At 44.7% G+C, this 21,444-nt stretch overlaps 1 protein-coding gene across 1 annotated transcript in view; it reads right to left on the bottom strand.

The window, feature by feature from the left end:
* MAL2 (mal, T cell differentiation protein 2) overlaps window positions 1-21,444 on the bottom strand; it is a 43,165-nt gene that overhangs the window by 10,287 nt on the left and 11,434 nt on the right. Inside the window, exons 4-5 of the mRNA XM_077778921.1 lie at window positions 18,490-18,607; window positions 5,033-5,203 (exon numbers count right to left, since the gene is read on the bottom strand). Coding sequence (XP_077635047.1) covers window positions 5,033-5,203; window positions 18,490-18,607 — 289 coding nt within the window. The remainder of the gene's footprint in view (window positions 1-5,032; window positions 5,204-18,489; window positions 18,608-21,444) is intronic.

Raw genomic sequence — 21,444 nt, 5'->3', positions numbered from 1 at the left:
ATATCAGGCCATCCTTGTCATCTTACTCCAACTGCTGCTGTGTGTGGAACGTGTGCAAGAAGGTCTTCCACACATTTTGCTCATTGTTTTGGACAACGCAGACTATTTACGCAAAACCAGCGGTTCTCAAAGGTAAGCATGCCTCAGAATCATCTGAAAATCTTGTAAAAACACAAACTATGGGCCCCACCTTCTGAGTTCTTGACTCAGTAGGTCTGGGTGGGATTGGAGAATTTATATTCTACCAAGCACCCAGGCGACGCTGCTGCAGCTGGTCAGGGACCACCCTTTGGGAGCCACCTGTCCTGAGTCGTTGGCATGTCCCCATCAGCAGATGGTCCCGTCCTCTTTCTGAGTCTCCTCCTGCTCTCTTGCCAAACTTCCCAATATTCGTACACCCCAGAGTATTGCCCACTTCTCTTCACCTTTCCTCGGGTAAACAGCCTCAAGCAAGGCTTGATTTTTTTCGGTAACAAATGACTACCCCCCACCACCATATTCTTATGTTAAGCCCATGTTCTGCTCCACAGTCCAGGGTCAAATTTTCACTAACTAGTTAAAAAACAAAAAGCTACATCGTAAGTAGGGGGACCCTGTTTTCCATAACAGCAGCATGAAAAGGGATGATGGCCACACTGTGTTTCTGCTTTCTCATCTGTAAAAATGGGAAAATAGTATTCCATGATGAATTGTTGTAGAAATCAAATAAGTAAATGAATGGCAGGACAGAAAATATAGATCAAGACATTCACACTATTAAGGGACATCCATAATGGGCTAATGTGTGCCAGGTGCTTTATGGGAAGAAAATGAAACATGTTTAATTGTACAGAACTTTTTTTTGTAACTTTCATTTCTCTAAAATATATCTTTCCTTCATACCCCTCCTCTCCATAAATGTAAAATAAGTATGGTATCTTTTGTTTAAAGTTAGTCGAAAGGGTGTTATTTCCTTTACACACACACACACACACACACACACAGAAAAACCATCTCAAAATGAAAACCTTTCTCAAATTAGAATAGGGCAAGTTTTTAGCATTTAATGTATGTTATTACATATTATATTTTTATTTCATCATTTATACCAAAGCTAGAAAGCTTGGGGAAAAATACTGAAGACATCTACCACCATGAATGTTAACTCAATCTTATGATCAACAAAAGGTAGAAGCTATGAATATTTTAGTCAATATCCCACAACAGACACTTTTAGAAAACAAATTCTTCATTAAAATGCATTTTTGCTTCCTTTATGCATTATATACAGGTAACATGAAACTGTCACCACAAGGGGAAATTATCTTTTGAGCAGTTCATGTCTAACAGTTCCAGAAGGCAGCAATTAAAAGTTGTTACCATCTGGTGGCAACTCCCACAATATGCTTGGCTGGAAACTTCCCGGCCAGGAGTACACAAGGTAGGTGACAAAACCTACAGAAAGCAACCATGTGGTCAGAAATGACTGATTATGTAGAAAATCACAAAAGAGGAGAAGCAAAAGGAGCCCTCTGTAAATATGGTGAGCGTTGTCAACTCCTTGAAGGTGAGAGCTGGCTCTTGTAAGGTACGGCCGGGTGACGGGGCTGCGCGATGACACACGGTGGGTGTGGGGCCTGTTACTGCACCGCGTTCTCCCTCTCTCTCCGAGTGGGTGCGGCCGCTAAGAAAACCACTGGATAAACTCTGCGGGCGCCCATGCAACAGACTCGGAGGTCTTCCCATTTCAATGGCCTCTTCCATAAAGCGGTTTAATTAAAAACGAAACAAAACAAAAAAACAAAACAAAAAAACACTGCTACATTTTATTGGCTGAACAACAACGTTACAGATTGGGGGAAGGACACAAATGTAGGAAACCTAATACATTTATAAGAATATTAATGATATACTCAATATCAAAAATTAGACTCAATATAAACATAAGGAAACACATGTTTAAGAGTTCTTCATGGTTTGTTCCCTCTCTCTTTCCCTGCGCCCAGTCCCACATGTTCATCTATTTTGTTTCTTAAATTCCACATTAGTGAAATCATATGGTATTTCTTATTCTGACTTATTTCACTTGGCATAATATATACTACTAGCTCCATCCACGCTGTTGCAAATGGCAAGGTTTTATTCTTTCTGAAGGCTGAGTAATATTCCATTGTGTATATATATCACATCTTCTATACCCATTCATCAGCTGATGGACATCTGGGCTTTTTATGTAATTTGGCTATTGTTGATAATGCTACTATAAACATCAGGGTGCATGTAGCCCTTGGAGGCTGTATCCTTCAGGTAAATACCTAGTAGTGCAATTCTGGATCACAGAGTAGTTCTCTTTAACTTTCTGAGGACCCTCCACACTGTTCTGCAGAGTGGTAGCACCAGTTTGCATTCCCAGCAACAGTGCAAGAGAGTTCCGCTTTCTCCACAGCCTTGTCAACACCTGTTGTTTTCTTCACTGTTAATTTTAGCCACTCTGACAGGTGGGAGGTGGTATCTCATTGTGGTTTTGATTCGTATTTCCCTGACGATGAGTGACATTGAGCATCTTTTCATGCGTCCATTAGCCATCTAGAGGTCTTCTTTGGAAAACTTTCTATTCATGTCTTCTGCCCTTTTCATATCTGGATTATTTGTTTTTTGGGCTAGATGGGTGATGGGTATTAAGAGGGCACTAGTTATGATGAGCACCAGGTGTTGTATGTAAGTGATGAATCACTGACTTCTACTCCTGGAACCAGGAGTATGTTAATTAACTAGAATCTAAATAAAATTTGAAAATAAAATAAATAAATGGAAAAAAAGATGGTATGTCTAATAAAACCATGGGTGATGTTGGCAAAACATTTAAACATTGGTACGGCATGTGGTTTGACCAGTTAGAAGGAGCTGGGCAGTGCAGGCTCCTGGAGACTCACTACTTTTCCAGGCATTAGCCCTTTCATTGCTGGGTTATTAGGAGGTCCAGGAAGGTCCCAGAGGAAGGGCCAGGATGACGGGGAGCACAGCACTGGGAAGAGGTAGCAGGGAGGGGCAATGACTATGTATTAGCCAGTCCTGAAGGCTATACTGGTACATAGTGGTCAAAAACCATCTTTGAACCTAATACTAAAAGAGCCTGGTGGTGCTTCCCAACATCAGGTATCGACTGGTTCATTCATACATTACTATGAGAAAGCCAGGCAATTAGGGAGAGGATAGTAAGCATCTAGCTATAACTTAAACAGAGATTTCTGATCTTCATCATTTTGACCATTTATTAGAAATATTTTCTCATCGGGCTCTGTGCTGACTGCCAGCTCAGAGCCAGGAGCCTGTTTCAGTCTGTGACTCCCTCTCTCTCTGACCCTCCCCTGCTCACGCTGTCTCTCTCTCTCTCTCCTAGAAATAAATAAAACATTAAAAATTTAAAAAAAAAAAGAAATATTTTCTCATCATTAATGAGAAATCAAGGCAACAATGTAGGAACACACTGCATCAGCAATGTCAGAAACAGGACTTCCTGAGTGTGTGTGTGTGTGTGTGTGTGTGTATGTGTATGTGTGTGTCTATGTTTTTTTCTTAACTCTCCAGTTAGTTAACATACAGTGTAACATTAGTTTCAGGTGTACAATATAGTAATTCAACAGAAGGGCTATTATTTATTTTTACTTATTTTAATCTTTTACCATTTATTTATTCTGGAGAGACAGAGCATGAGCAGGAGAGGCAGAGATAGAGGGAGACACAGAATTTGAAGCAGGCTCTGGCTCTGAGGTGTCAGCACAGAGCCTGATGTGGGGCTCCGACTCACAAACCATGAGGTCATGACCTGAGCTGAAGTTGGACACTTAACAGACTGAGCCACCCAGGTGCCCCTCAACAGAAGGGCTTTTAAAAGTTTCAAACTGCAAGCCTTGTGTGTTTAAGGAATTATGACAATTACTGATCAGTTACTATAAATCACACACAAAGCTGATGAGCGCTTTAGAATACATTCATTCCATTATTCCTTAACAGCATCTAAGGGAGGAGGTATTTTTGTTATCATTTTACAGAAGAAGAAATCGAAAGCCAAAGAAGCTCAATATTTTGCCCACGGCTATATATACAGTTATTAAGCAAACCAGACCTAACTTCAAAGCCTGTGCAAGATTATAACCACTTTACGTACCACACTTCCTCCTTAACTTTTTACACTATCCATTTGCCCCTGGGGTGGTTTCATGGGCAGCCACATTCACTACACTTCACTGCTAGTGACATTTGGGATGATGGTTCTTCTAACACTCTGTAACTAAGAACATGTTTTCAATATGCCTAGCCTCTGTCCTAAAGCTGGTGAATACAATGTTACCATACCTGAAAGGAACAATATAAGCCTGACTAAAGGCTTGATTTAAGTTTCTAACCACCAACTGATTGGAATTCAAGCTCCACTGGTCATTTTGAAATTGTCCCAGAGAATGAATAAGCATAAGCATGAAAAAGAGCCCCTATGTTATATGGGAAAAGGGAAGGTAAGCCGATCTAATTTAATGGTGTCATAATTTTTTAAATTGTATTGACTGTAAACTCAACTCTTCAGATTTGCCAATTCTTATTAATTTAGGACAGGAATAAAAATAAACTATCCCCTTTTGTAAGTGTTTAAAGAATAGAATATATCGCTCCTTGTTTTCTGAAAAGAATATATATGTTTAATATCCGAAGCAGAAATCAATGGAAAATTTCAAGATGTATGTCTCAGCATCCACCCCCCAATGGCATCTCTTTGATAGTTCAATAACTGTAATGCAATTCATTTACTGAATGAAATAAAAGAGTCTTTGAGTAAAGGTCACCTAACTCATAAAGGAGCATCAGATTGCTCAGCTCCGTTAACAGAAATTTCACAAACTGGGACCCTGTTGTCCATCAAGGCACTAGCCCAGCAGACCCAGTGGTCAGATCTTTTCTCTCTCACTGGAAACAGAGCAAGGGATCAGGCATTTCAGGACAGAATAAGATATTTATACATTTCTCACATTTTCCTAAAATAGACTTAAAAATCCCTTACCAGGAAGTTCCAGTTGGCATCAATCTGAGTCACCATGCCAGAGAGGAACACGCCCAGGAAGAGGAGAGAAAAGATAAAAGCCGTCACGGACACGAACATGACCCATCCTTGTAGCAGAGGTAGAGGAACGTTGGAGGAGGCGACCAGAATCCAGACGAGGCCCCCGAACAGCTGAAGGGAGAAAGAAAGAGGTCACAGGAATGGGCAACACAACACCGAACGTCCATGCTTATACCCCTACCTCCCCCTCTGTTTCTCCGCAGACCCCTGCACACATTCCTGCAAGCCCTCCCTTTACCTTTCCTCTCTCTCTACACGGATGCCTGCTTCCTGCAGGGGCAAGGCCAGTGCTTCCGCACACAGAGCTTCCACACCTCTTTCTGCACCTGCCTTTGTGCTGGACATGCATCCTCAGCCCACGAACAGACACAGAACTCTTCCATCACCTACAAATATTTTCCTTTGACCCCGTGGCCTTTCTAACGATTTCCTTTTCAGTCAACCATTTTTACAAATTCATCTGTGCTTGGTCCTCACCTCCTATCCTTGCTGTGACTCTTCACACCTCTGGCTTTCACTCTCACCACTTCTGAGAGTTTATTAGCACAGATCAGCCATAACTTTCTAACTTGTCACTTCTAACAGCCATGTGTCCGTCCTTATCACGGCCTATTTGCACATGTGAGATTATTGCCTATCTGTAGAATAAAAGCTCAGCTGCCGTACGTGGTAGTAAACAACGTCTACCTGATTTGTTGATACTCTTCTATGTGCTGGGCACAGATCTAATATTCAGTAAATAGCTGCTGGCTGTCAGAGACCGTTTCAGGTGCTGGGAATAAGATGGTAAACAAGCTACACTTGGTCTCTGCCATCACAGAAATCACGGTCTCTTATAGGAAAGAGATAAGTGTGTAAAATGCTGCTTCACACGTGTCACAATTGGGCAAATACTGGGCACTGCAGGTTCACAGAGTGAGGGCTCTAAAAATCCAGAGCTGAAAACTCAGGGAATACACCCCGGTAGCAACAACCCAAAAGGCCAAGTTAGGGTGCATAGCGGCAGGCGGGAGGAGAGGGTGGTTTCGGGGCTGGAGAGGAGCCCGGAGTTGGTCTGGTGGAGCTGAGGGGTGGAGCCCAGCACTGGGGCGCAGCAGGGACCATATGGTGGATGGCCACGGGCAAGAGCTGGACGCTGAGCTGAAGGGTCCTGCATTCTCCCAAGGGCAACAGGAGGCCACAGAACGCCTGAGCAGGAGGGAGCACCATCTAACTTGTATTTAGAAGCTTCTCTCTGGCCAGAGAGTGACAGGGCTGAGGGACCACAGACGAGACTGTTAGAGCCACAGAGCACACAGCCCAGACTTGGGCATGGAGGACAGAAGAGAGTGAGTGGATTAGACAGAAACTGAGAAGTAAGCATGGTGGCAGGTGGGGGGACATGCCAGCAAAAAGACAGATTAGAAAGAAACCCAGCTTTCTGGCTTGGGCAACTAGAGGTGAGTGAGAAATCACAGGAGGGGAAATGGCATTGGGGTGAAGACGGTTAGTTTCATGAACCCAACCATGGCAAGTCTCCCCTATGCTACCGCTAAAGTAAGAGAGGCTATCCATCCTTTACATGGCATTCCAGGCCCTTTAGGCTCTAACCTGTTGTTCTCATCCTTGTCTCCTGCCACCAAGCACCTCACATCTTACAGTAAAGAAAAAAATCCATAGTCCAAAGACGAAGCACTTTCACATCTATGTGGCCTGACATATGCTGGCCCAGAATGTCATTCCCTCCCTATGTGTATTTGAGAAACTTCCATTCATAGCTCATCTTGAATAGTACATCACCCCAGAAGTCTTTCCTGAGTCCCACCCCATGGTCAGGTGCCCCGTCCCCTGGGCAAGCTCCTTATATGGATATGTTACACTGATGAGAAGCATTGTAATTGACTGTCCTGGCTTCCAGGCCAACTGCATCAGGAGACCTTCTTGTCAGCCAGCCACCCTATAGGTCTCTGCGTCCTAAGCCATTTATCCATCAACATAATGATACCTTCCTAACTCTCAGTCAGGCACTGTGCTAGATTTGGCAATCCAAAAGCCGAGGCCATACACCTGTTCTGAAGAAACCTACAGGCAAGCAGGAATCAGTATCTCCCCTACCCTCATACACACAGAGGTGGTATCAAAGAAACATGTCTGTCTGGCAGGAAGAAGGCTCTCCCATATTTGTGTAGTAAAAAAAAAACTCCAAGTTTCCAAGAATAGCTGGAGCTCCACATATTAACAAACAGTAATCCCGCGTATCTTGCTTAAGTGTCTAGCTAATATCCAAATTACACAAGTTACTAAAAGTCAAAACCACAAGTTTAATTCAGTTTCTACATACAGGCCAAGTCATTCGATTCATTACCACTTTGAAAAATATTATTGAAAGCATAATGAATTATCACTTGAGTATGATAACTAAAGCATCAATCTAATAAATTTATAGTTGTGGCTGCTGGTATATCTGAAGTCCTGACTTCAAATTTTAAAAAATAACAAAAAAATTATCAGCCCAGAAAGTTTTTTGAAATAAATCTAAGTCATAAATATTAATGCATATTAAAAAATTTAACCACACCCTTCTTAGTTGCTATGAAAGAAATTATGTTTCTGGTAAAAAGATTCTCTATTCTTCCATACTGTCTACTAAATATCTGAAGGTGATAAGATCTTCAAATCATTCCTTTTTTTTCTCAGCATCCTCTTTCTGGTAACCTTTTCTTAGTCTCTCACCACAAATAACTTACATTTCTTTAAAATTTTTTAATGTTTTTATTTATTTTTGAGAGAGAGAGAGAGAGCAGGGGAGGGTCAGAGAGAGAGGGAGACACAGAATCTGAAGACAGGCTCCAGGCTCTGAGCTGTGAGCACAGAGCCCAATGCGGAGCTTGAACCCACAAACCATGAGATCATGACCTGAGCTGAAGTCGCACGCTTAACCGACAGAGCCACCCAGGCAGGCACCTCAAAACTTATGTTTCTTTAAATACTGTTTAAGAAATATACATCACTATAAAATATCTATTCATTCAACCAGGGTAATAAAGATCAATTGACAAGGTTTATTAGGGGCAGGCAGACTCAGATATGAAAGCATAAATATATGATGTAGGGATTATGATAAACTTGACAATCCAAAGAAGGGCTATAAGATCCCCTAGAACTAAACATAACATTTAATAAACCCAGACTGGACCTCAAACTAGTTGGCCTGAAATCTACTGCCAGGCACTGTGGAAGAATACTTGGGAGGAAAAAAAAAAGGCAAGGTTCTGTGTCCTGGAGCTCTAGATCAGGGAGAAATAGACACCATCAAATCTGATTCAGGAGCAGATTGCAGGGAGTGCTATAAAAAAAGCCCCACTCAGTGTGCTGCAGGAGGCTGCGAGGGCAGAGGAGGGAGAAACATAATGGGAGGCATGGAAGGCAGGTTTCGAAGCAGGCTTCCAGGGCAGACCAGGGCTTTGACAGCAGATGCTGATGTGAAACATTACAGATTAACCATTCTTGTCTTACTCAAAATCACAGCCCTTCCAACACCTCAAAGGCTTGGGAAGGAAACCAAGCACTTACTGGAAAGAGAACAGATTCACCTCCTCATTTGGGGTGTGTGTGTGTGTGTGTGTGTGTGTGTGTGTTGCGTGGGAAGGGGGCAGGCGAGGGAGGAAGGTGTGCGAGTGCCTCTCCCTCACATGAACATACCCCACATCCCTGGCTCGAACAGCCTGTGAAATCCAGATTTAAGTCCTGCTCACCATGGTAGCTTTGGGAGATACTGGAGGGATGGGTCTCAGAGAACATAAGTAAGCTCACTACGGAGTTCCACCTTCCTCACTGCAAAGACTGTCACGTTGGTATATGGGTCACTATGGCTCTGACACAGCTTTTTCTTCCTCACTTCATGACTTCCTTTTGCCAAAAGCTTCCCTTTCTTCTTAGCTTCCCAACCTGGCTCCAACTCTAATCACTGATCTTTTAATAACATTACCAAAGCTCACTACGTTCACGTCCTCTAATCCTGGGTGTTACTAAGCTGAGAGCATTTACCAGCCATACTGTAAATATTAGCATCCCTGGTTAGTAGAGGTGACTCTGGAGGGAGCCTTGATTGTAGAGGTGAAAAGCAGAGCACAAAAATGGTTAAAATCTGAGGGAGAACAGCTGATAAAGTATCGTAGCAACTGCACAGTACACACACTGTGAAGGAGGGTGGAATGCCATGTCCGCCCACGTTTTTTCCTCTTGTATCTGAATCCACATTCTGACCTCTTGTCTATCACTGCCTTCCATCACTCTCCAGTGTCCTGAAAAGTCTGATAATTACATATAAAACTCCCCAGTGCACCACATTTTGACATTTCTTTCAGGAACTAAGCTGAGGCTCATGACTCTGAACCTCAAGCTCTAACAAAAAGGCAACCAGACTTCCAGGTATGTTGCAAAGGCCAACATTCCTTAGACGTAGGCATCAGCCTTCCCCCATGACTCAGTTTCCCCTTCCCCTCTGCACTCAAATTCAGGGGTTCCTGGCAGACACCTGGAGCGTTCAAGTCTGTGTTGAATTGCAATTGTTAAGCTGCTACACATCCCTACAACCACAGACTCCTTCGTGGCTTCCCATCTGTCGGTCACTTCAGCTTCGCTCCAGCAAGGGTGTGACTCCGCTGAAGCCGTCCTGCAAGAAAGCCGTGGAAGTTCTCATCCACCCATCACACTGACCTGAGCCCTCTGAAGTGGACTCAAACATGCTTTCACTAGAAACCACGGACTGCTGACAGCCCGTAGCCCCGCGGGAAGGCACGGTGCTGTTTCGGCAGCGCCTGTGGCGATCCTGGCCGCGTGGCCGACAGGCTTCTCACCTTGGCTCCTGTTTGCGTGGTCTCCTGTCTCAAAAGGGTTCATTTTGCAAATGCCCTTTTGTCTTTTCAAATGTCATGTATTTCCTAACAGCATGCTTTTAGACATGCCCTCCAACATCTTAGCTAACAATTTTCAAACCAATCTGACACCTTCACCTTAGTGCACTCCTATTAGTGCACTAAGTAAACACGCCAGTCCCTATGCTGACCTATTTTTAGTTAATGACTGGAATGAGAACAGGGAAAGGTAAGTGAGTGAATCTGAAGGTAGGAAGGACTGATTAGATTACCCCTATGGAGAAATTTCATTATTTAGAACTTTCTGTATATAACACAGAACCCTCTCTTTCCAATTTTCCTGCGATTTACATATTGAGCATTTCATCGCTGTAGCAGTGAGAATGAACCCATCAGCATGCCTAGAGGGGAAAAAAATGGTCTCTTAGTCTGGTTTAGAGTTAGTTTGACTAAGAGGTTGAAGCTAATGAGGATAACAGAAATATTAGCTAGCATTTATTGAATGTGCATGTTCCAAGAACCGCTCTAAGGGTTTTATTTGTACCAATTTAATCCTCACAAACACAGAGAGATAATTACTATTATTATTCCCATTTTACAGGTAAGTTGAAGTAGGTGGCCAGTAATAACTTGCCCTAGGTTCCACAGTTAATAAATGTTAGAACTGGGACTTGAACTGGCAGCTGGCTTCCAGAGTCTATGCTCTCGATATTACGCTATTGTGCCTCCCTCAAAGGGTTCCTATCCTTTTGCTGTGGAATAGCCTGGTGGATGTGGGGGGCTGACTCCCTGAAATCATATCAAATTGGGTAAAATGCACGTGCACTTTTCTGAGGACACAACTTTCATCAGGATCACAAAGGAGTCTGTGCTCCTCCCAAAGTTCGGAATATCGGGGCACGTGGGTGGCTCAGTCAGTTAAGGGTCTGACTCTTGATGTCAGCTCAGGTCATGATCTCAGAGTTTCGTGAGTTCAAGCCCCGCATCAGGCTCTGTGCTGTGAGCTTGAATTTCTCTCTCTCCCCCCTCTCTCTGCCTGTCCCCTACTCATGCTCTCTCACTCTCTCTCAAAATAAATAAGTAAAAAAAAAAAAAGAAGTTCAGAATATCTTATCCTCTTGGTAATCTCTCCTATTTTAATAAATACTGGTTTGCTGAGTACCTGCAAATGAAGCAACATGGTTAAAGAACGTTTAATGTTAATGTGTTGGGACCATTTGTCACCTAATGAATAGATGACCTACAGTTAGCTCTTTATATACATCCCTGTATTCCAAGATTCTTTTTTTAGCTGGGAACATACTCTGGTCAACAGATAGATGTGCTTGCAAGGCAGCCCACAAACGTGTAAATTCATTCACCATGGGACGCATTCAAGTCTCTCCAAGCTCACCTTCTTGCCGGCACTGCTACTTCCCCGCCACCCTCACCCGGCACTCTAAGCTCTTATCTCTCACCCCCTGCACCTGAGTCCATCTCACTGGTCCATGCTTCTGCCTAGCATGCTGCCGTCAACATTTTCTCTGCATAACTAAACTCTGGTAGCAGGTCTTCCAGATAGATTTCCGTAGCTGGATGCCATTGCCTGGTCCTTCCATGGTTACTGATATGTGTATCCTCTGTAGCACTGAAAACTACTGGTTTGAAAAATAATCGGTTCATATGGCTGTTTTGCCCACTGGATTGTGAGGTTGGAGTCGGCAGCACTGACTTAAACGTCTCTATGCTCAGAACCCAGGACAGTGCCTTCTACAGAAGATGTTCAACTGCATTCTCCCTGAAAGAAAAGGAAACCAACGGGTGTGGGTGATGAATGGTTCTAGAAGAAAATGCTCCAGCAGTGCAGCTTGAGATGCTAAGAACACGCTGCTGTCTGGAGCCCGGCTCATTCGCTGGTACATGGTGGGTGTCTGAAAGTCAGCATGAAGACTAGTGAAGCAGGAACATGTACTTCTCATTCTGAAGTTATTATTGGCAACTCCCACCCAGATCTTGTACTAGCAAGAGCTCAGGAGGCGGGGATGGGAAGTTATGGGGAAGGTGGCAGCTTTTGCCAGTCTAGCTCGTGACGCCCCATTTTTACTCTTCTTCGAGCCCCAAATGTGTTCAATTCACTTATTCTCCTGCAATAGTGACTGGAATTCTTGATCAGGGTGGTGTTTATCTTGTGCCCTCCCCCACCCCCTCCCGAGCCCTCCATCAGTCCCCATCTGTTCTCTCACCATGCGGACGTCCATCCAAACGCGCCCTGGCCCTGCCCTAGCCCTGGTACAGTTCTGACTTAGAGCTACAAGCTGGCGTGGTGTTTCGTTTGTTTTAAATCAGAGAAAGGAGAACAAGACAAGTTCTGGGAAGCAATGGGAAATAACATATACGAAGAGGCCTAGGTACAAAATATACTCATGCAAAGGAAGTTTTGCTTTTTAGAGTCACACTTGAAAATTTCAAAAATATGTTTGAGGATGCCGGGAAGAATTTGTTACTACAGGCCTCCCTCCCCATCTGACCCAAATTTCCATTTCAGTTTCTTAAGTAGCTGAGGCTAACCCTAAAATGGAAAGCACATCCTTATAGGGGAGAAATACGTTCTGGCTCCTTTTTATTCTTAATTATAACTGCCCTTGATTTCTTTTTTTTTTTTAATCTTCTTTTCCTGTTTGCAGGTAAATACTTATCATCTAGGTTAAAAATGTTCATGCAGGCCAATGCCCTGATGTCAGCAAGAGCCACATGGATCGTTCTTTGCCTCTTTTCTTCCTTTTTACCTCCCTCCTTCTGAAAGCTATTATGCAAAAGTTAAGAACGTCACATATGAAAGGACACGGCCTCTATCCTGTAACAGAGGACACAGGAAATTCAGGTTAGACTGCAGATTCCTGGAGAAGAACCATGACATTTTAAGAGTTGCTCAGGACATCTACCTCAAAGCTGCCCTTCTCTCCAGCCAGTTTCTCTAGAATATCTTCATACACCGTCCAGTCTGTCCTGCAGATCAGATGGCATTTGCGAGGTGCAGCACGTGCACGATACTGTGTATGCCAGCCCGGTCCCTGTCCTTTGTCATTAAGTAGTCTTTTCTATGCAGACACATCAACGCAGATATGCCATGGCCACGGCTCCTACTACCAGATACAACATTTCTGTAGGGCTCTGCAAAACAAATCGCATCTCCTTGACCTTTTCCTTTGGAGCTCCAGGTCAAGATTTTTAGGAACCTGATTTAAATTTTTTCTGCATTGTAGGTTTTCATATTTTGTACAGGGCTGCCAGTCAGGGTGAACAGTTGCCAAAAATAATCATTGGCAGGGGCATCAGTTTCTTTTCTCTTATGCAGTTTTAAGGATTCTTTTCACATGGCTGGAGATTTCTAACCCAGAGGAAAAAGGAAAATCCTGCTTAGAGAATTGAAACCCCTGCAGAGAAGGAAACATACCCACAGATAGCCCCTTTTCGCCGCTGCAAACACACAGCGTCTCTGTGCACCTCAAAGCTATTTTCTGGACAAGAAAACTCCATACATCTGACCATTTATATGTTAGTCTAATGTCAAAACTTCGGGTTGCAAATAACCTGAAATCCCTTCCCCAGATTTCTCTGCAGGACTGTGCATGCCCGCTCCAGAGCCCCGCCCTCCCCATCATCCTGTCACTAACTTGTGTGTTCCTGCTGTCATTCCTCTGAGTTACAGCTTATATTTAAGTTTGCTCCAGTATCATTTCAGAACATGCCAAAGTTCACACACTTGGTTGACCTTCTAAAGGTCAGATCTCTCTTCTTTACTTCTTTACTTCATTTGTCATTGTCATGATCCCTCATTCAAACCACTGAGATAAGTCCCTTAACTGATCTCTGCCTTTGATCTGTTTTATAAGCAAACTTCACAACTTAAAGATTTTTTTTAATATTTACTTATTTTTGAGAGGGGGTGGGGAACGAGCAGGGGAGGGGCAGAGAGAAAGGGGAACAGAGGATCTGAAGCGGGCTCTGTGCAGATGACACAAAGTCCCATGTGGGGCTCAAACTCACAGACTACGAGATCATAACCTGAGCCGAAGTCAAACGTTGGACTGGACCAAGCCACCCAGGTGCCCATACTCAAAGATTTCTAAAACATCAGTGCAATCACATTTGGCCCTGCCCTTCGACAGCTCCCCATCCAACACCTGGTCCAGTCAGTTCTCAGCAAATCACAACTCGGGCCCTCTCTGCTCTCTCTCCTTCTTCTGCCACCTTCCCATGAGTCATGTAAAAAAATAAAAACTAGGGGTGCCTGGGTGGCTCAGTCAGTTGAGTGTCTCAGGTCATGATCTCGCAGTTCATGGGTTTGAGCCCCGTGTCGGGCTCTGTGCTGACAGCTAGCTCAGAGCCTGGAGCCTGCCTCAGATTCTGTGTCTCCCTCCCTCTCTCTCTGCTACTCCCTGTCTCTCTCTTGAAAATAAATAAACATTAAACATTTTTTAAAATAAATAAATAACAAAAACAAACTAACAATTACTAGAACCTTCATGTCATGGTCCGTCTTGTCTCTAGGGTTTATACATGCCCTTGTTTCTACTTGGAATTTTCTTTCCTGCTTTTCTTGTGTATTGAATGTCTACTCATCACTTAAGACTAAACTCCTGGTTCACCATCCCATTCCAGCTGCCTGGCCCAGAGCCAGATGTGCCCTATCCTGTTTTTCAGTAGAACTTTTCATGAACCAATTTTATCACTTCAAACACAGCACTGGAATTCTTTCTTGACTTTATACTTCACTATATAGGAATTTCTTTTAAGGCTAGGAGCTATGTTAATTATCCTATTCCCAGGGCATAAAATAAGGCCTGACGCATAGCAGATTCAATTATTTGCTGAATGAGTGAAAACTATTGGGACATCCACAACACTGCAGGTCGGAGCATGTGAATACGAGTCCTAGAAGATCTCCCATAAGGAAAAACGCTAATGAATATCTTGTGGAATGTGGACAGTTTCCCAAAACCAAAAACAAGAAACCCACTGAATTCAATACATTGACTCATCTTCTTTTTCATATTTAACACTGTTACGTCTGATCTTTCTTGCGCATTATACAAGGTAAGCTCACTGCGGACAGGGACCGGAAGTAGTTTGTTCAGCCCCATAGGACAGATGCTCTGATGTCATTTTCCTATAAACGGAATTGCCTGGAAAACACTTTAGCTGCAGCTCACTCTCCATACTTGCCTTGTGCCTGAATGGCAGTCATTCTTATGCAGATCATCTCAACTAGGTTAGATGTTCTTTCCGGTGAGGGTCTGCCATCTTTTTTTCCTCCCCCCAGAAGAGTGCCTTGCACACAGTAGGTATTCGATCAATACGTGACAAAAAACTTAGAACCCTAATCCAGGAAACACTGAGAGAATTTGAAAATGTAACTTTGAAGGTGATGTTTTCCATCCTAAACTAAAAGGCTTTGCATTGCACAAATAACTCCGTATTAAACCCTTCGTGGCAAGCATGCCTTGGGAAGTATAGCTCAGTGCAAAAACTGGGGGCTGACAACCTAAATATCTGGGGGCCGACCACGCTTACCTCATAACAACAAACCAACAAACCAACCATACCAGGCCTACGTGGTTGCAATACTCTCCACCTATGAAGCCAGTGCTATAAATTGCCTTAGCTGGTGCCATTAGGCAGGCACTGTGTGCATCTTTGAATGATCTCTGAATAAGTGGCTTATACCTGAGGGATTATGCATGGGTATAATAAGAGGGACTGAGATGGAATTCTAAATGTAAAATCCGAGAAAATGTATTCTTGAAGTGCAGTTGACATACAATGTTCTATTAGTTTGAGGTGTGTAACACAGTGACTTGACAATTCTATGCATTCCTGAGTGCTCACCATGGTAAGTAAGGCCACCATTTGTGAGACTGAGTTTTCTGAGCAAAGTTTCCAGTTAGTGTGAGAGGTAAACTCCAAGATCACAGTTTCGTTAGCTTAATCGGCTACCAATTAGCCCAGCCCACTTGTCAAATGCTGTTTTCCCACATCAAGCTTTACATGACACAAGACATAAAAAGAGAACTCACCAAGACAAATGGATTTGAACAGAGAAGACAGACAACAGACAAACAGATTGGAACAGACAAATGGCCAAAACTGAGAAGGAGTTTAGGGATATCCAGAAACACTGGAAGAGGCTAAAATAATTGGTCCCCCAGAAAGGAGATCACCTAGAGATGAGAACTGCTTCTAGTAAACTGCCACGTTTAATTCACAGGCTGAGGAATTTCTGAGGAGGAGCTGAGGGAGACTGAATACTTTACAGCAACAAGAAAACTTTAAGAGGTAAGGGGAACAGTCTGGATACTTCTATGGGCCTGGGTCCCTACTAGAATGGGGAGGGGTGGAAGCTCTTGCTTTGCATGAGGGCTGTCTCGCCCACAGGGGCCTGGTAAGGGCCGCCCTTGGTGGTTCCCAGCCATGTGTTCACTAGACCCTCGGGGGAGCTTTTAGAAGAACCTAGCCGAGTCTGGTCGCTCCCCCCAGAGATGCTGATTTAATTAGTCTGGGTCAGCCACCGTATTTTTAAAAGCTGCCCAAGTAATTAAGTACAGTAGAGTTGAGAACTAACTACTGGGCTAGATACGGGGGCAGAGGAGAGGAAATAAATCCCTTCCACATTTTTTTCCCTCAGAATTAGGCAGTGTTTCCAAAAGTGTGACAAGACCACAGATGGCCCTAGACACAGTATTCGATCTGATGGCACATGGATGAGCCTTCTTTGCTATATATATACACACGTATACAGGTCCCTATATACATACATGTATCCTTACATACCGTTACATATATGCATGCATACACACATATATGTAAATACAAAAGTACATAGTAAAAAAAATATACCCAATGTATCAAATTTGAGAATTCATGTATACTATTGCTTAGGATGAGGTTAAAGTAGGTACTGAGGTTTAGAAAGTGAATCCAAGTGAACATTCTATAAATCCTAGTACAGGTGGAATGCGGATATAGCAAAAATGCCTAAAAGTAGTATGCAAATAAGCAGAGTTTGAGGAACGTGGGACTAAAGCAGCCCAGGACGTATACAAGCTTTCTCCCCAGATCTTACTGCTCTAAGCTCGTCCCCCCCCCCCCCACCTCCTACACACACACACACATACACACACACACACATACCGGTGCCCGGGCCCAGTGCCATCCCCTCACTACTCTCCTCACATGGATGCCCGCGCCTCATCCCAAGCGTTCAGATGCTTCCGAACTGGGCTCAGACTCAAAACCAGCCTCTTCCAGCCTCGCAGTCACGATCCGATTACTGATGTCGTCGCCTGTAACTCACTTGTCTCCTTTTGCAGATTCAAATCTGAGCTAAACTTAACTTAGCACGCCTTAGCCACCTTCACACAATAGGGCAGAAAACCAACGCTCAGAAGGCGTTCCGGCCCCACACGCACAAAAGCGAAACCAAAGCGACCAAATCCAGGTTATGCAAACTCAGAGGAGGTGAGGGAAGAGGGATGAACCCTCCACACCGAGCAAACAACATCAGGAAGGCCAGAGGCTGGCCACCCCTGCCCTCTGGATCTGCCATTCTCAGGGCGTGATGCAACCTCGGGTTGCCCAATTTTTGTTTGCACATCTCCCCTGCTCCACAACGAGCTCCAAAAGCTTCCAACTCCATAAAATTGCTTTAAGAAAGTTAAAGTCTCTAGCCCAATAAGGTTGCACGGCAGGCCAGGTGACCTCGCCTTCACCAGGCCCAGGGAAGTGTGCTGAGAAGCGTCGACTTGCACGGGTCAGCTAGGAAGCCAGAAGGCGCAAAGGCAGGCAGGCAGCGAGCAACCTGACAGCCACTTCTGTACCTCCCCCACCAACGCCCGGCCACGCTCACGCCCAATTTATTAGAAACTGCCAAGAGCGCGGTTCACACTTGACCTTTCCCCCCTTCCTTGCCTCCTGAGCCCTGCTCCTCTCCTCAATCCAAAGGGCACGACTAATGGAAAGGGAAGGGGGTGGGCAGGCCCGGGTCTTAAGCCCGCCTTCTCCTCCTGGCACCTCCCGCCTCCAGGCCTCCAGCTTTTCACGTCGTGGCAGCTTTCAGGTCACTCAGTCATGGGCTACACCTTTGCACCACCCAACAAAATGGCAGGTTAGCAACCGGCGAGGCCCAGAGTGCCTGCCCTGGCTCTGGCCAAGCGCGGCCCCTGGCCAAGCCGCCGGGGGTCTTCCGCGGCGCCCCAAGTCCAAACACGCTTCCGCTCTCAAAGTCCCCAATCCTGGGCCCCGCCGGGCCGGCTGCTCGCTCTCCCGGGGCCATTTCTGTCGCCAGCGGGGAAACAGGTGCCAGCGTAACAGGTGCCAGGCGAGAGGGCCCAGGTTCAGGCTGCGCTGGGCATGCGGAGGGCAGGACCCCGGGAGGGGCGCAGGGAAAGGCCACGTCCAATGTCAGGGAGCTGGGACCCGCGCAGAGGGAGCCGGTCAGGGGACGCAAGGATGCCGCTGCGGGTCCTGGCTCCCCGCGCGCCGCGCCGCGCCTGCCCCACTTACAATCTCCAGGCAGACGAAGGCACCCGAGTAGGTCCGCAGGATGTCCGGGCCGGCGGGCAGGGTGATCCGGNGGCGCTGTCCTTCCTGCGCCTTCCTCGCCCCTCCGCGGGCCAGCGCCCTGCTCTCGATTCGTTTCCCGTAGCCCGCTTGGTTTCCACCTGTTCCCTTCCACCTGCCCTACCCCTCCTCCTACGCTCACAACTTCCCTACTTTCCTCAATGTAGCTGTAAGACAGGTCTTGAAATTGTGACTCAGAAAGTAAAATCAGGGTCACTAGGCACACCTAAAAAGTGGGGTGGATCTGCCTTAAATGGGACTCTAGTGGGGTTTTAAAAACACCGCTAGGACAGTCAGACGGCTCAGCTCCAACACCTGTGGGTGGTGGATGCTGGAAAGGTAACTGGCTTCTTTGTGAGCCTGGGGTGTGCTCATCTGTGAAATGGGGGTAAGGATATCAACCTCCTGTGATTACAGTCCTCCTTCCAAATAACATTAACATGGAAAGAGCTGAGACCATGGTAAGTGCTCTTTTAATGGTAGCTAATAATGACGACTGCTGTATTTTTGAATTTTGATATATACTCATGTCATGCTTTTGTGTACACATGATGTTGCGTAGGCTGGGTATTTTCCAGATAAAGCTTTAATTATTGATTTTACTTGCCCAAAACTTATGAAGTGCTCTTGCCTTTTAAACCCTTAAATGGATTTTTTAAAAGGATGCTATGTATAGTTTAGACTCCCTACCCCAATTCATCCCCGTTTTGTCTTTGATTTTAATGTCAACATTTTGTTAAGTGAAATAAAGGATATGATCAGCCGAAGATAAACAAAAGTACACACACCAGCATACGCAGATGGACCAAGTTGGAAGAAACATTAGCTAACATCATCAGGCATTCTCCAAATTGAATACTCATCTTGTCTGTTGGTACCAGCCTTTATGGGACTGTGTATAGCTCTATGCAATGTCAGCAGATTTTAGTCACTCTACCTCATTATTATTTTAATAAGCGAAACTCATAGGCGTGGTGTCAGGATTAGGGCAAAGCCCACAAAACAGGGTGTGGGTGAAACCTTTTGTATATTCCTCCCATCTTCTCCACCTCTTAGTCATTACTTTCTGATATTTAATGTGGAAATGTAAAGTTTTCTCCACTCACTTGTTTCATTAGTGAACTCTCTCTGGGTTCAGACCCTGACAGTAGGGAATAATCTTCCTGTGTATCCTCTCCTATCCTATTTCTGACTCACATTTCTCCATAAGCACTTAAAGAACATTCAAAAGGGGGCACCTCAGTGGCTCAGTCAGTTAAGCGTCAGACTGACTTCGACTCAGGTCACGATCTCCAGCCCTGCATCTGGCTCTCTGCTGTCAGCACAAAGCCTGCTTTGGATCCTGTCCCCCTCTCTCTCTGCCCCCCCCCCATGCTTTCTCTGTCTCTCTCTCTCAAATAAATAAACATTTAAAAAAACATTCAAAGAGAAGGCCTCTTCAAAGAATTTCATTTTGGAGATATTCAGCAACTATGATGAGCCCCCCAAATTTTAACGAATAAACTTAAAATGACTTTGGAGTTTCCAGAAATACGAATGGCTCCGAGAGCCTCAATTGCACTTATTTAAAATATTGTCACTGATGGGGCGCCTGGGTGGCTTAGTTGGTTAAGCGTCCGACTTTCGCTTAGGTCATGTACTCGCGGTTCGGGGGTTCGAGCCCCGCGTCGGGCTCTGTGCTGACTGCCAGCTCAGAGCCTGGAGCCTGTTTCAGTCTGTGACTCCCTCTCTCTCTGGCCCTCCCCTGCTCACGCTCTCTCTCTCTCTCTCTCTCCTAGAAATAAATAAAACATTAAAAAAAAAAATATTGTCACTGAGGAGAAAACTTTTCACTGTGTCCCTTCCAGCACGTTCCTTGCTATACCATGTATCCCTAACCATCCTTGCTTTCCATCTCCTACTTGCTTCCACAATGACCAGTGGAACAAAAAGAATTGTCCTTGAGGTTTCTTCTATTATTGTAACATGATATTTGCTTGAAAGTGAATTCCTTCCTTGAATGATTTTCCCTGCTCATGGTAACTTCCCATACTTGTTTTCTCTCGATAATACCAGTTTCCTCCTGATGAAAGCAATACCTCCGGACTCAGAGGAAGGAAAGCACTCAGCCCCGCCTCCACTTCAGCACTGTGTCTCTTCCTCCACGCAACTGACTATGAGCTCTTCACAGTTTCACTTTCTGCTCTTTGCCCATCCTGTTTCCATAACTGACTTCCAGCATGACTTTTACCTTATTCATAGACTTCCTGTGGACCCCCTAATTTGGAATGTCATCATTCATATTCATGACACTTTCAACAATCTTGCCTCGTAACCACTTGCTACCTTCAATGAGGTGAGATCACATCTGGACCCACCTTACTGGAATTTCACTACCGCCATTCCCTTAAACGCTGACATGCTCTCTGATGGCTATCTCCTATTCATCACACTCTCCTTCATTTTCAGCCCATTGACCCTCAGCCTTTTACTTTGCCTTTATTCTCTTATTGGCCCTGTTCTGGCTTCCTATGCTCATGGGAAAGCATTTTAGAGATGCTCATATTAGTCCCAGATGTTGCCTTCCATCTTGTACTTTACTGTAAATCTACCCATACCACCCCCGTATTCTGCAGCTTGATTTCAACCCACCATCTGTGTCTGCTTTATCTGATGCTACTTCCGTAGTGTCCAGGGTTGCAGAAAGAAGATCATAACCAAGACTCTTGCTTCCACTACTTACTCACGTTACCTAACCTTGACTAGGATTTAAGGATTCCTAAGGTTGTCACTCTCCGCCACCACCCCTCCTGACTACTTGTCTTGCTTACTATCCCATATCTTCTTTCACTTTCCCCATCTTTAAGCCTGACACAGTAGACCAATGTGTTCCGTGAATGAAAGCAAATCTAAACCATT

Source organism: Crocuta crocuta, unplaced genomic scaffold (genome assembly GCF_008692635.1).
Source record: "Crocuta crocuta isolate KB4526 unplaced genomic scaffold, BGI_CrCroc_1.0 scaffold448, whole genome shotgun sequence".
NCBI lineage: Eukaryota > Metazoa > Chordata > Mammalia > Carnivora > Hyaenidae > Crocuta > Crocuta crocuta.
The sequence above is the reverse complement of the archived record's forward strand: the minus strand, read 5'-3'. Positions and strand labels throughout refer to the sequence as shown.